General features: G+C 47.3%; 2 protein-coding genes across 2 annotated transcripts in view; both read right to left on the minus strand.

Annotated features, from left to right (window-relative positions):
- LOC119393017 (peritrophin-1) overlaps positions 1 to 16392 on the minus strand; it is a 107838-nt gene that overhangs the window by 76986 nt on the left and 14460 nt on the right. The window lies entirely within an intron of this gene.
- On the minus strand, positions 912 to 12639 carry LOC119394439 (cell surface glycoprotein 1-like). The gene is made up of 3 exons (XM_037661747.1): positions 12428 to 12639; positions 9172 to 9337; positions 912 to 3880 (listed from the first exon to the last, which is right to left on the minus strand). Coding segments are annotated over exons 1-3 (2406 nt in total). The 5' UTR covers positions 12430 to 12639; the 3' UTR covers positions 912 to 1642.

Here is a 16392-nt window from a genome sequence, read left to right on the forward strand (position 1 = left end):
AGTCGGAACGAACGAAAGCGATTAACTCAGACAGCCAAAATAGAAGGCGAGACAGCGCTGTCAGCTATCCACGCTTGCCGCCTTTATTTCTCGTGCGACACGCCCGGGAATCGATACAGTTGAACACGTGAATCGAATGCGTTGGTGTTGTCTGCACTGTTGTGGCTGGCCACTAAAGCGCAATACTTCGGACCACGCTTGCGCTTCCGCGGGTCGCTTCTGCCATCGCGGAAATGCGCAGCTTCGCACAGCAAGCCTCTCGGTTCAACGTACCCAGCTGACGGCCCCCCAGTTACCCGCACCGACAGAAGAACGCGTGCGCACGTGCGCTACCGCTACCGTGAAAGGAGCTGAGTCGGCCGCGCATAAGGTTCAGAGCTTCCCGACAGGGCCGCAGCGCGGCTGGCGCGGCACCGTCGTCGCGCCGCAAACTTGAGCTTGGGTTACCTATGAGCGAGGCCGACGCTTTTACGACGCTTGGACAAAGGTCGCCACCTCGCGGTGTGTTAAGGCATTGAGAAAATTGAACTTCCATTGAAAACGAGCCGAATGGGACGAACGTGTAACGCGTTGCAGGTGCTGGTCGCGGAGGCCACAGTAATGACGAATTACTTTACCTTACCGCTCCCAGAGGGCAACACGACCCCGCCGATTGGGAGAGTGGTAGATATAAAAGGCGCGCTTGTAAAGCCAGTAGAGTCTGTGACTGTGGCGCAGTGGACAGCGTGCCCGGCATTTGTTGATGTGGACAGAGCGGTCGTGGGATCGACGCCCGTTAACGGTACCTTTTTTTCTTTGCTATCTTATTGCGTATATTTTTTCGACGTCATTTCCGTGACGGAAATACGTCACTGAAGTCTTGGTGGACCTCGGCATAAAACACTTTCGTGTTAAAAAGGGAAACAGTACGCTTCATTTCTCTTCTTTTTATTCACTCAGCTTTTACTCTTTTGCCCGCTTAGTGCAGTGTAAACGATGACCATCACAGATGTCGAGTTGCTTCAGAAAATAATCTTAACGTTTCATTAAGGTTGTATCAACAAAGAAACGAGCCCTAAAAGTTCTCTTCTTTCGTTCATTCAGCAAACCACGTCATTTCACGACATTACCAAGAAAACGGCGTCGCGTGAATGACTTAACGGCACATAATACTTAATTTTGTCCTGCATCTGTACCAATTGATGTTACTTGCATACAGAGAAGATAGGTCGAGGAAATATATTAGCAGGACGGGTGTAGACGTTTACACTAACAAAATGTGTTATTAATTAGGTAGCATGGCATACCATCGATAATGCTGCCACTGAATGAACAAAAAAAGAAGGCTGATGTGAGTTTCAACGCAATGTGCCGTCTGTCTAAAACTGATTGAAACGGCCGTGTAAGTGTCCGTGCCCTTGAACTTGATGATCGTTACGCAACCCAGACGGTCAAGATTTTCCCAGGTATTGCACGTCCCGCCCCCGTCACCTCCAACCAACTCGCGCACATGCTACTACTAAAGCAACTCGAAGTGCAGTTTTTTCCTGGTTAATACTTTTCTTTCTTAAATAAATAAGACCGAAGTGAAAAAGGTAGGAGACGCATGAAACGGGTCTTTTCAGCTGTCTTACTTTAAATACGCAGTGCTCTCTCTTAGCGTTCAACTGTAGTAGTCAATCTCTACAGCATCGCTTCGTATTTTTTCTTCGTACGCTGCGTCGACGCTATCGAGCCCTGGAGAGTTTGTCGTCTCCCTTTGAAGGTTTCCCGTGTTTGACTCGCTGTCATCCATTACGGAACCGGCGGAGCTATCAAGCGTCGGCTCGGCAGCATCTGGAACACGTTGCGCTGCCTCTGTTGGAGCCAAATCAAGTGAGGCAGTCTCAGATTCTGAAGCCACTCCATCGCTTGGCGGTAAAGCTCTATTGTGATCAAGAGAATTCGGTCCGATGGCACTTGAATCATTGTGCTGATTAGATTCAGGTACAGGATTTATACTGGTGGTGTATACTTTGTCTTCAAATGGCACAGATTCTGTCAATGCAGACCCAGCTGCGACTTGTTCAGTGGTTTCACTATCGGCCGCTTCGTTTGAGGCAGGTGATAGAGGCTGCGTGTCCCTCGAGGTTTCTGCTTGGGCTGACCTGGGCTCACCGATTGTCTCAGGCGTATCGTTGACGTTTGCTTGAGGTTGTGATCCGGCTTCTGATGAATCATCACTGTCTAATGCCAACTGCTCAGCGGAGCTTTCAGTTGATTCTGATTTATGCGGTTCTGTCTCAGGTGGTGATTGTGTCTCGTCAACTACTTCTCCAATCTGTGTATGGGCCTCGGCTGATTTCGTTGTTGCCTGCTGTTCAGACTGGTCGAGCTCAGTGGCAGATTCATCAAGGTTGCCACCAACGTCAGTATGTTTAGGCGAGGCTTCATCCAGGCCTAATTCAGGTTGTTGTGTGGGCTCAAGCTGTGCTTGGGTTTCGCTTTGCTCCGGCGCCGGCGTTGTTGGCTGCCCTGTGACGTCTGGTTCTGATTCAAGTGCAGCCAGGTTTGACTGAGACTCAAGTTCCGCTTCTTGTTGCGTGTGGTCTAGCTCATGTGACTTTTCTGTAAATTCATACGGACCTTCTAGTGGCTTTTCTGACGCGTTTGCTTCTATCGTAGATCCATCTTCAGCGACGTTATCCAATTTTGTTACGTCACGTGAGGATTGTTGCTCCTCAAGAATCTCGGAAGGCTCACTGAAGAACCCGGCTGGCTCTTCCGTGGCCTCCAACTCAAACTTTGGTGCTACTGCAGTAGGCTCTGTTTCCGGTCCAGATGACTCCTGTGCATGCCGCACAGTTTGCTGCGATGCTGCCTCTGTCGTGTCATCGACGGCTTCAGATTGTTCATCTGAAGGCTGTGGCTGACGTTGTTCTGGCTTATCTGTAGGCTCTGGTACTTCCTGTGGAGCGTCAGTTGACTGGGGTTGAAAGTCAGCTGATGACAGTGTTGTTTCCTCTGCTATTTGTTTCTCTGTGGGCAGTGCCTCTGTTTGAAGGGCCTGAACAGGTGATGTTTGAGAGAGCGGGCGTTCTTGCTCGTCTGCAGGCTCCGCCTGCTCGACAGCCATCTGTGCATCCTGTTCCGTCTCAGCTGGCCTTTCTTCTAATTGTGGCTCTGAATCCCTTACGATTGTACTTGCTTCACTAGTGGGCTCGAGTTCATGGTGAAGTTGAGTAGCATCTTCATTTGCTTCTGACTTCTGCTTAGGTTCGGTCTTCTGTCGTGACGGTTGTGGCTGTGACTCAGGTGCGGACACTGTAACTGGATTTAGGTCATCCGTAGGCGCAGATGCCACTATCTTTTCTTGTGGTTCCTGTTCGGTTGGATTTTCTGTCGGCTGCGGCTGGAGTACAGAGGTTGTATGTGCCTCAGCCAAAGGTACTAAGGCAATTCCGCTTTCATCAGGCTCTTCATTAGCTTCTTCCCGACGTTCTGATTGACTTTGTTCTTGCAACGGTTTTGGTTCCGGTGTACCAATAGGCTCAGTAGGCTCCGTCATTTCCTCGACAGCTTCATCATAGGAACTCGTTTGCACTGGCGTATTCGGCCACTCAGATGACGCATCATTAGAATGCGATTGAAGCGGCGCTGTCTCCTGGGGTTGTTCTGTATGGGGTTCTGGAGTAAGCTCACCTCGCCCTTGTGTAGGCTGATGCGCAGCTTTGTCCACTGGTTCTGGATTGTTATCCGCATGCACATGCCCAGCTTGAGTCTCAGCGAAGGGGGCATAAGTTGTCACTGGTTGAGGGTACTGTTGGAGTTCGAAACAATTGGCTCGTTCCGGATAATCGCACACTTGAAGTTCATAGTTAAATTGTAAATGTCCTGGGCAAACGAATAGCAGAGGCGTGCCCTGTAAGAAAAAGAAAAGATAATTACGGTCTTGTGTCGATGGGTGACTTATTTTGACGCCATAAAGAAAAAAGTTAAAAACATTTCCGATGTCTCAATATAGTCAAATGCCTTGCTCGCCGGATTGGGTTATCTATGAAAGATTAAATTTTAGATTGTTTCATGTTTCCTGTATAAAGATTTAGCTTAATACCCATTATTGAATGTGCTAGGTAGGTGCAGCCGTGGCAAGGAGCTGTCTTGACTAGTTTAATTTCGTTACTTGAGAGCAGGAGAGGCAATCAGTCTTCGGAAAACTTATGACAATAAGTTCACGTGCGATCGCTCCGGTGGCGATGTCAACAGACCTTTTTTCATAATTGCGAAGCGAGCTTTCCTGCGATGCCGTTCACCCAAATAATGGTGGATAGTCACTTCTGCAAACAGCGTGTTCAAGCGTAGTAGCAGACTCAGCTCTCTTGATATGAACACGCGTAATAGACAAGCCCCAGAGCGTGCAGCTACGACCTACTCTCCCCTTAAAACAAAACATGTGCCGCCATTAGTTGGGCGAGTGTGCAGCGCTGGGAAGCGCACTTGCGAATTATGAAATGGTCAGGTAACAATATTAGGAAATTTGGCTACCGTGGCTTAATGTGAAAATTAAAATATGATTATGACGAGTGCCGGACTGTGGTACTCCGCATGAATAGGTCTTTCCCGAGCACATCAGCGCCCCTAAAGGACGCGCTAGTGTTCCTGGTCAAGGTGTGTACGCCGCAGTAAACGCTGGAGGCCAGCGCGTGGGCCTTGCGCTCTAGCTTTCCGCGTAGCTATGCCAGCACTTCTCAAATCAAGTGATCTTGACGAGGTGCCACATATAACCGCGCAATTCAATCGTGAACATTTCCTATGTTTAGCGGGTACGGCTTCTCAACGACTTTGATCTGTCTAACGCTTCCATGTGCCAGTGTTGAACCAGCTAAGCGGTACCGAAGCATGATTGTTTTCCTTTATTTTTTGGTGCCAGTGTGCCCTATGACATAAATAAATTAAATGATAAAGCTCTGTTTCCTAGATGAAGTCCAGGAGCGGTCGATGTAACTCGCGGATCCATTTGGAATCAACGTCCACCGACACTGTCGACGAGCACAAGGTGAGGTCCCAAGATTGAATCATTATGCGAGAGAGTATAGTCGGCATTTAGCAAAACCGAATACGTTGATACGTGTGGTGAGTGCGCGTTGCTCGCACCATAGATAATAAAAGATAAGCTTCTATCACCATTCGTTGATACTAACTGCAGGTGTTGCATTTTACAAACGGCTGCGGAGGTTTTGGAGCATTGACTCACAGGTGACCACGCTGTACATACGTACAATCGTCATCACAAGATGAAGCACTGAGATTAACTTTTCAAAGTCATAGTGGCTAAACATGGTGGGAATCGCAGAAATGTTCATGGCACTGAGTGCTCAAACGGAAAGGTATCACTGGCAACTCAACACGTCGCTTTCATATCAGCACATTGCAAGTAATTCGGGGTCACAGCTCACATTGCTCACGATAGTACGTTTTGACAGTAACGGCACGCGATAACGCTCATGCACCTTACCTGCTACGTCCGATATTCGCAATGCCCACGGACTATAGGTGGCGCGCGGTGCTTTTCAAGATGGCGCCAGGAGGAGGGTCAACCCGTTTGTTAGCATAGGAACAGATAGGACGTGTGGACGTACGGCCCGTGCTACTTTCACCGGATGAAGTCATATGAGCCGTGCTGAATTGGATATGAGACTAAAATACTTTCCCAAACCATGGAAAGTGCAAAGTACCCCCCACCTAATTATTTGCTGCGGTGTGAAAGGTTATATTTCAGCTCCGTTACCGTGCATAACGATGCTTTGCGATATCCTGTGCGTGCTACATAAAACTGCATGAACTAAAATTGACGTATGAGCTGAACGGCACACCGAGGTAGTACGTACCGAGCCTGCGTGACGGATTTGCCGCAGTAGTAGGCCGCCAGCGAGTAGCGTCATCGCTGCAGCACGGAACCGCACGTCGTCATTACTTGCGCAGTCGGGAACGCGGTATTACGTCTTCAACGGAACACGAGCATTTAACATCCCATTCAGTAGCGCTTGTGTCACAGCCATGTTGAGACTCTAGCCGTGTGCAATTCACTTCACTCGCATGTTGCAGATTCGATCAGCCCGATACAAACATGAATATCGAAAAGAATGCACACGTATGCTTTTCGCAACGTCGAAGAAGTCAGCCGAGAGGCGTAGATTGTGGCCGTGACTGCACGTTCCATCGCTCTAACCATTTCGCTTCGCTGGTCGAGCTCGAGCGTGTTGGCGATGCGGCGCTCCATAATATCCACAATAATTGTGATACATGCAATGCACAAGAGGAACTATGCTTTTATTCTGATCTCACTCAAGGATATTATACGTTAAATACAATCAAAGTGACTTACGAGCGTGAAAGAACATTAACGCACGAGGGGACGTGAAGTGCAACTCGCTCCTCGTGAGTTCAGCTGATCGTTCATCGTCGCTGTCACACCTGTCACTCTCGGTGCTTTCACAGTCTTCAATCTCAAGTGACAAATCCTCGTCGTCAAGATGGTTTCTTTCAACATCACTGCTGAAAGCAATCCGAAGAAATTCCTCCGCCGAACGACTGCGACCACTCCGCGTCACCACCATCACCACGTTTACAATTAGAGAGACGTCTGGGCGCGAAGAACATTATGCGATTATGCTCTCGGATCGGTCAACGAGCAAATCGCTTGCAGTGTGCTGCCACCTATCAACAAACGTACAAAAACAAACGGCGCAGCGCTGGCTCTGAAACCAACACCAACACACTGGCGAAGGACGGTGTGGAAAGCGTTCGCTCCACGAAAGGCGTGGAGCAGACGCGTCCTCGAATGATTGAAACGTCGCTCGCACGATTAGTAACAGCGCTTTGCTGACAAAGGATAGAGACCCTATTTTAATGTATCGACAACTTGAGATCGCTGAGTTTTACAAGAGCACATCGCGAGCCCGCGCGACTTCCCGCGTAGTGTTATGGGATTCATGCTCTACAAGAAACACTGACCAATGCTATATGCAAGTAGAACAGGGTGAGATTCAACTGAATATGTCAGACGATAATATTTAACTAACCTACGTGGCTACAGAAAGCCTCGCGAAGCTGATAGTATGCGTACGCTGTGGGCTAGCATTGAAAGCGCGAGTTGCCACGTATTTTCACGAAAACTTCGCGTCTCGCAAGAACGAATCAGATTTCTCATGTCACGGAGGGCCCGGTTTGTTCTCTGATGCAGGGAACGAGCAAAGTCGTAGTGTACCTTCCTTGCCAATGCGTTAACACTGAGGTTAGCACAGCCGAACAAGGGAGAGACTGCGTAGTGCTGCCATTTTATCGTCTACTAACCCTCCTCGAGAGGACGCTCCTGAATTCCGTTTGGCGGCGCGACAGTCTATGGGCATTGCGAATACACCCCATCGGTGAGCGCACGTGTCGTGTCCTCCTCTCTCGTCCTTGCCTTGCCTTGCGCTAAATATCGCTCCATCGGTAATACACTGACTGCGTTATTCGTTTCACATTTCACGCATAGGCATGCGTTGAGATCTGTATAGTATTTGCGATTTGAGAATATTGAAGAATCAGCGACGTGTTCTTTTCGTTCCTTGCTCACGGCGCCAACAAGAAGCGGGCAACCGAACAGCCGGCTGGATCGGCATACAAACGTTTCCCACAGTGCACCGCGCACCCGCAGCTGGGCGTTCTGGGATTGCTCGAAAAAGGTGTATTATGGACATCTATGGCTCCTAACGTACAGCTTTTCCTAAGTACATGGAGATTCATGTACCGTTTGTTGCTGTTCAATTCAACATGAGGTATCGAAACTTCCCCAGCAATAATATTACGACGGCAGCCTAATCAAGGACATCGTGCACTAGTCACAAGAGCGCCAAAAGACGAGTTCAAAAAGGACAGGCTCCAACCAAGTGACTGCCTGGCTGTTCGCAGAAGGTCTTTCGGACAGCCCAGCAATGCAGCAGTTCATATTGTTTACCTTGGGCACTTTCCATTTTGACGAAGTCATTCCAAACGCGAACATTGCAAAGGAAACGCTACCGGTTTTTCGTACCTTTCCTCGTTAGGATGAACACAGCAGATGTGAAGGCAGGCGTGCGATGCTTTAACAATATATTAATATTATCGTAGAGTACTATAGTAGAAAAGGTACGGAATATGGTATGACGTCAGTGTTGGAGGATTCTGATGTAGCTCCACTTCGCTTCTAGCTCCACTTTGCTGCATTTAAGAAGTGTTGTGAAGGATTGACTAGTACTATGTTCCCCCATGGGTGCGACAAACAGTGGTATTTCGCAGTAAGACACTAATACAACATATATTGAACAAACAAATTGAAAAAGAAGTTATAATAAATTAACAGTTTGCATGAACTGTTATCATGGTTTTGAAGATGACCCAAACATAGATAACACGCTACATTGTTTTTGACGGCGTAATCATCGACTAGTAGTGGTATTGTACGGTTGATCGGAATGAATAAGAAGTACTTGTAATATTAATTTGTGCAGGACACTCTCAGGTCCAAACAATCTTTGATGCGTTTTTTTTGCGTAGCGAACGTGCAGGTGTTCCCAGCATGTGCGCTTCCACCAGGCGTTCCGGTTTCCAATATAACAAGCTCGCAATGCACACGGTGTAGAAGGTTGGGCGTTACTTATGTGGTGATGGAGCATGTACATCTCTTGCTGCCTCACTTTGTTTATGGTTGCTTACCAGATGTTTATGGTTGTTTATGGTTGTTTACCAGATGGTCAAAATTTCCGGAGCCCTTCGCTACGGTGTCCCTCAGAATCATATCGTGGTTTTGGTACGTAAAACCCCAAATATTATTCTATTATTATTGTTTATAACAAGCTGCACGTTGCGTATATTTCCTTTCTGTGCAAAGATGCTCCACCCGCAATTAAGTGTGTACCCGCCGCTGTGGTCTTGTAGTTATAGTGCTTGAATACTGACCTGAATGTCGCGAGATCAAATTCCTACCGCGGCGACCGCATTTCGATGAAGGCGAAATGCTAGAAGCTCGCGTGCCTAGATTTAGGTGCACGTTAAAGAACCCCAGATTGTCGAAATTTTTGGAGCCCTCCACTAAGGCGTCTCTCGTAACCATACCGTTACTTTGGGACGTAAAACCACCACCATTACTACTATTCAATACGTGGGTGAGATGTTTTGAGTATGGCTTATTACCTGCGCACATATGTAAAATGTGGAGCAGTTGAAAGGATTCGGCAGTATTGTGGCTTCGTCGTGGACGTCATCCACAGGAGGACAGCCGAGGAAATACTGGCCGTTTATCGTTGGGCAGAAGGCGACGCTTATCGCCACCAGGACGGCGGTATAAACGCTGTTTATCCTGCAAACGAGATATAGGAAAGCATGATAGCAATTGTGCAACTACGCATGCTCACAAAGCGTGAATGTCGCTGTTAATCCGCATGACTTTCCTATCGACGTCGATGCTGCATTATATGCGCAGAAGAAAACTCACTACGTTAGCTCGAAAGCGCTTCCTAGCCTCTTGAAGTCACGCTAACGTGAATCGGCGTAAGCCGTTCAATAAGGCGATACACGATGGCTTACTGCACAGTATTTCAATCGTATATGAACACCTGATCTCTCAGTGTCCGAACTTACACACAATGCCGTTATTTATATTTGCTGTCAAATAATACTTGTAGAAAAGTGATCGCGACATTTTCAAGCGAACTAAATTAACATAAGTCAACCGATGACTCTCTGACGTTTTTCAACACAGCGTATTGGTCTTTCAAATGCATGAGCCAGCCAGTGCTAGATTCTACCATAAATGTAATTGGAATTATTTCTTGCTTTATATTGAACTACACAAACTATAGTATTCTATATAAATGCTTACAGAAAGCTAGGACACAACAACCTAAATGACAGTGGCGTAGCCAGGAAGGCGTTTAGACGGCTCTAGCCTCCCTCGAAATTTTTACATTTTGTATGTAACTTACAAACGTATATATTCGAGCACACACACACGTACATACAATGGGAGGTCAACCCCTCTCCCTCCCCTCCTGAAAAAAAATTCTGGCTACGGTCCTGCTAAGTGCTATCCTACTTCCACCACCATGGCAACCACCGAAACCAATCGAGAGTACCACACTCTCACGTGCGATGAGCTTTTTCCTACCGAGTTGTGCATTCTGCGCGGAGGGGAACCGTCCCCGCAAGTTATAGTGCGTGACCTTCGTAGTTGACATTCCACTTTCCTTTTCTCTAGAAAGAAGCAGGCATTACTAGAAGAACTGCTAAGCCACCAGAGCCGCCAGTACTCGATCATAGTAGCCAGTATGGGTGGTACAGGGATAGGCCCCCTTGCGGACGCCTTTCCTTGCCGTGTCCTTCAGAATGTTTGCCGTACTTGACTTTATATGGCATTTGTTTTATTATATCTGAGTTGTTCTAGCCATTCGCCAGTGGCCTCTGCTGAGTGTTTCCATCCTTGCCAAGGTCCGGCGGCCGTTCATAAGAAATAAATAAATAAATAAATAAATAAATAAATAAATAAATAAATAAGGCGCATGTGCGTACGCTTTAGTGTCCCAACATTTTATTCATAATTATTTTTCACGCATTAATGCAGCGATCGGAACGGTAACTGTGGAGTCACCGGAATCCTTGCTTTTAGTATCTTTGTCAATTCTAAGCTTCTGCGCGTCTCAACAGCACAGGTTTGGACTCGGTAGCCACGGAGAAACATGCGCTTCGTACATGGCTTTGGTATGCATACTCACTGCGGTACAAACTGTTTCTGCCCTGGCAGTTTTCTTAGCCCTGCACCTAGTTGCTGCTTAGTGCACAGTAATAGCTTCACTGCTGGTAAGAAAATTTCTTTTAGTTTCAAGGAGGTAAGCCATAGTTTACTGTATATTATTCGTTATTCTACGATGAGAGCACCCGCCATGGTGGTCTAGTGGTTATGGCACTCGACTATACGATACGAAGGTAGCGGCATCGAATCCCGGCCACGCCGCATATTCGATCAAGGCGACATTGCTGGAGGACCGTGTGCTTGATTTAGGTGCACGTTAAAGAAGCCCAGGTGGTCGAAATTTACGGAGCCCTCAACTGCGGCGTCCCTGATATTCATATCGTGGTTTTGGGAAGTAAGACCTCGACACCCACTACAATTACTAACATGAGAGCTTGCGGGCTTGCCGGCTAGGTACCCTTTGGTGTTAGTCGCATGTAGTGCCGCCATTTGATCGCTATCAACAATAAAGTATTTGCGTATTCGCTATCCATGATAGTGCTAATTGCTGGTCCTTATTATTTCAACGCATGAAGTTTTATTACATCAGTAGCTACATACTTACATTTATAACTTCCGTTGAATGTCAACGCTTTACGTAGGAAAGAAGATGGCTTTTAAGGGCTCGTTTTTCTTTGTTAGACACAATATAATGATAACGATACATTAAAAGAAGTGACTATTTGAGTAAACCTTCTTTTTCACGCCTTTTTTAACCTTTTTTAAACCTTTTTTTTTCACGTTCGGCCTAGTATAAAGTAGGAATATGCACACCGTCGAACAATTTATTTTTAGGTTGAATGAAAGGCTAGTTCATGGCTACTCTATAAAATCGTTTTGTTTATGGTCTAAGTAGCTGTATGATTCCTTGCAAAATAAGCTATATCCCAATTTTATTTGCCACTCTGTAATAAGTTTAATACCTTGTGCAGAAGTGGGATATAGCGGTTATAACGTAGTAAACTGATTGTTTGAATTTATTTTATAAATTTAAACTTATAATGGAGGTATTTTATTCAGACCAGCATAAGAAGAACCAGCATGCGAATTCAGATGTGGGGCGAATCCACACGCTCCAGCAGCTGCAATATGCCTGTGAGTAGACTGACACCTTTTTTTATACATATGCGAAATGCTGAAATAGGCTTATTTCGAGCACACAATTGTGACTGTCGGCATTAGAAAATGGAGGCGTCACAAAAAGATACTCTGGACACTGGGGTATTGATGATGACAGCGACAATGGCACACGATGAACCAGAGAAGATAATGAAGGTTAGGACGCGGCTACAGCAGTGTACGGCGTCTAATTAACGCTTCCATTACAATTAACTGCGCGAATGGCTGATACTGGTGTACACTTTCGGTGCGGCAGCCTCTACTCCGCCGACGGTCGAATGTTTATTTAACCATATAGCTCGATATATTAACGGGGACTTAAAATTCACAAAAAACGTTGATTTACGGTAGTACAAGTTACCACCCATCGTTTCGTTTGCTGACTAAAGCGAAAAGGCTATTTCATTACGATGCACATAATTGGCACAGATTGGTGGTCAAGGGAGAAGGTAGCACCATATATTGTTCCTCGCCATTACGCTGTTCATTATGCAAACGTGATGTGTCCAGACAGAGCGCTTAAAAGTCATACGCAGCACTCACATGTTTCCCGGTCAAACACCAAGTCCCGTGCCGATGCTTCTCTGCCCGAAGCAGGATCTGCTCTTATTTGCCGCCACTGATGGGAGCAGCTATAAAGGTGTTGCCGTTGTACGAGGATCCAGCAGATAAAGGAGGACCGAGGCTCTGTTCTTGCCCCCTCGACGCTCAATTCCGGAGGTTCGGGATACAGGCAGCAATTTCGGCCGGCTTCTGTTGTTTTACGGCTGCTAACGAGCAGCCTATAGCTGATAAAGAGGGGAGGCGGTTCTCACCGCGGAATGTGGTGAGGACCGAAAGAGCACGTCAGACGACGTGTAGGACCCTGAAAGGTGACACCTCGAGAGCAGGATCAAAAGTGCGAAAACTGAGGCTCAGCGCAAAACATAAGTTTAAAAAATACAGCTGAATTAGGCTATGTCAGGGGCGAATTTCCCATATTGAGGTTATACGACAAGCGATAATGTCAGCGTGACTGGATGAATATTAAAGATATACACCTCATTATTTTTGGTCGGCTTGCCTCAGCTACTTTGCTCGCTGGTTGCAGTACAGCAATCTGGGACATCGACTGCTTCGGCAAAGTCAACCAAGTGGTCGGTGAAACTTCACGGGGAGCGTTGTTTTTATCGATTACGAAGCAATGCCTCACTTTTCGGAAATTGCACTTGAGCAAGTTAATCCCGGCAAAGCTGTCACGCCATACATCGCGGTTAGTTTTATTCAGCCTGCTGTACTTCTTTCCTGCGACACTCTATTTGATCCAATTAAAATACGTGGTGCTATTTTTAATATGTTAATCGCAGCGTAACGATAATTTATGAGCTAGTTGAACGGTAGTGATATGTGCAGTAAGAACATTTCATACAGGGCGTTTTTTTAGACCATGCAGATATTTTATAAAAATGCTATGACTGTCAGGCCTCTGCCGTATTCGCGAACGAACTCTACGCCGAGGCTGAAAAACTTTGCGGCACCTAAAGTTACGCCGAAATGGCCAATTAGGAAAAACTCATTCATTAATACTTTATTATTTGCTTGAGAGCAGTCGTTTATATTGAAAAGTTGTACGATGTCACAATTCATGGCATACCGAATTCAAAACATTGAAAAAAAAACGCGCAGTTTGTGGTATTAATCATCAAAATGGCGGTCCCTAATTCAGGCGATAACGAAAGTGAGCGCTCCGGGTGCGCAGAAAATGCGCCATCTCGGTTGCGTCAGACCGGAAAGCTCACGTGATAAACTTTGAAAATAAGGCGCGTCGCTGCAGAATTTGGACCGGAGAAACACCAAGTTAGGGGCCTTACGGCGCTTGCGGGCCTCACGGCCCGTAAGAGCGCGGTACTTAGAGCCGGCCCGGGGTCCACTTCTTGAGGCAACGGAAAGATGCGGTGGCCACGCGGCAGGTAAGGCCGTATACGCTGCTTTGCGTTTTTTTTTTCACGTTTTGACACGCGCTCGCCGGATGTCCGCAGTGCCGCCTACAAAGTTTGAGATGGTACGTTTGGAAATGTGCTGTTATACAACAGAGCTACAAACACTGCGATGCGCTACTTATTCTTTTTTATGTTTACAGCGCGCTTAAACGTGACGCGCGCCAAAGGTGCTTCGAAGCCGACTGGTGCTTAGTTACCTTACTCTCAGCTCTTCGGGAGAAGGGAATTTTGTTTTGGAGATCGTGTCCCTGACCGACCGAGTGCGGCATCCGTGGGTCGTCTTTGGGCCGCATCCCTTGGAAGCATAGGTCAGTGAAAAAAGAAGAAAAAAACTGGAGCTCACCCGGATTGTCTCAAGACACACATGTTTTCCGCTTGGGGCTCATTCGGACTCATACTCAACAAAGGTTTCATCAACCGGGCTCAGTCGGACTCGGACTCAGTAAAATCTTTCTCAACCGCACTCACTCGCACTCAACTTCAGCAAAATATTACTTATACGGACTCACTCAGACCCAGACTCAGGGCCCGATCTCAGGCTGAGTGAGATTGAGTGAGTCGACTGATAAGTGAGTCTGCCGATTTACGCTTGGATGCACGTAACCTAAGCCTTGCGAATGGTAAGTGTCGCTGTCTTGTCACCCATTAGACAGAAAGCTTGTACAACGGAAAGTGAAAGCGGTAAATATCTTGAAGCTCGGCGCCGCCCTACTGTTATGATGCTGAATGCATCGCATACAGCCTGGATGGCGGAGAGCCCGTGAAAATAACTCATTGACTGCTTAATCTTCAAGAAGGTTCTAGCTTGAAACAGTGGCAAGAACACTATTGCTTCTCCGAGGGTAGACGACATATAAAGGGCATGGCATGGGTTAAGCGAATGGTTGCATATGATGGAGAGGGCATCATGGTGCACTACAAAATCAAGTTATACAGACAAAAATAGGATATGATTAGTGAATATATAAAATACATCTATTGGATTGAGCTAAGGGATTTATGTTTTTGCTGGTATACATCCTTTCTAGTGATGCTGGTCAAGTGCCGATAGTCCACAAAGAAACGTCAGGTATTGTCTTTCTTTTAGCTCAGGCCGACTTTTCTTCTTTCAAATAAAATTCTCTCTCTCTCTCTCTGTCTTTTAGATGCGAAGTATCTTATGACGGAGTTCAATCCAGCAGTGGTGGTGGTGGTGTGCGGCGTGGCCACCCATACTGCGCATGCACATACCCTCTCCACACGCCTCCTCTCCCCTTCCCCTCTCCTCCTCCCATCTCCACTTTCCCTCTCCACTTTCCCTCTCCCCTCCCCCTCTCCCATACCCCTCTCTCCTCCCCCTTTCCACTCTTCCTCTGAAACGCGGGCTAGACATGCCGAAATTCTCTCCTGCGCAACGCAGCGATGAGCTCGAGCGCATGCGCGTCCCCTCCCCTTCTCTCTCCTCTCCTACGCTGCCCCCCTCTCCCACGCCTGTCGACAGCGTTGCCCGCTCGCCCTGTGAGAATTAACGGCCAGGCAAGAGGGAAGACAAAACGCGCGTAGCGTTCTTCTTCGCGTTCCACGACGCCAGGTCGGTAGCATGCCCAACGAACGCCAACGGAACGCGATCGTGCAAGTGCTCCGGTTTCGCATCGCCTCATGGTCCCCTTTAGCGGCAAATGGTGTAATTTGTTTTAAAACTAAGACCACAGGAGAAGCCCACGGAATATAAGAAGGCTCAATAATGCCTTTTGTGAGCATCTTGTTGACCTCCTGTTAAATAACTTGGCGCTCTGATGGTGACACGCGGTAAGGACGCCTGTGGATCGGAGCCGCGTCCCCGGAATCGATGCGATGCTTGACTTGCGACGTTTGACCTAATGGCCTGCAGTGAAAGTCAAATATGTCAAAATAGGTCATAAGGAGACCACCGAGTTCGTTCACTTGGGAGGGCGACAGGTCTGAGGCAATCAGCTTTGTTACATTGCTTTGCGGTGTTGAAGATGCGACAGCGTGGACACTATGTGAGTTGATAGAGAGGGCAGCGCGTAGTTCAGGTCACACCGATGAGGTTTGGCACTCTTGTGATGGCAACAGAGTGGAGAACGATGCCTTGTGGTAGGACTTGAGGGCTGAGTCTGAATTTCAAAAGAGGAAGGCATGTCTTGTTCGCCACAATAGCTATAACGGTGTATGGAGAACATACGTTGTGCACCCTTAAAACAGTGGGAGAGGGAGATACGACGTAATCACTATCCAGTACACCAAGGCCCGGTTCAAAGGCGACACAGGTTAGTGCTTCTGGTTGTAGACGAACAAATTCAGCACGCGAAAGCTTGTTGTGAACCGTCTCCAACAGGTCGGCGGACGCAGGTAGGTCAAGTTGTACGACGCCGGCAAAGCAAACAATGACAGCGGAGTGGTGCGGCAAGAAATCGAGTCCGAGGATGACGTCATGAGATACAATGAGCAAGAACATGAATCACAACGGAAGTTTGTCGGTCGGCGACCTTCCTAGTGCGGTGCACATTTCCGGCACAGCCGGCGTTC

The sequence above is a fragment of the Rhipicephalus sanguineus genome, chromosome 5, assembly GCF_013339695.2.
Source record: "Rhipicephalus sanguineus isolate Rsan-2018 chromosome 5, BIME_Rsan_1.4, whole genome shotgun sequence".
Taxonomy (NCBI): Eukaryota; Metazoa; Arthropoda; class Arachnida; order Ixodida; family Ixodidae; genus Rhipicephalus; species Rhipicephalus sanguineus.

Excerpts from the sequence above, each read along its gene's own strand:
- LOC119394439 (XM_037661747.1), bottom strand. Across the intron at positions 3,881-9,171 it reads CATTTTACATATGTGCGCAG|GGCACGCCTCTGCTATTCGT; the intron begins GTAATAAGCCAT and ends TTTTTCTTACAG.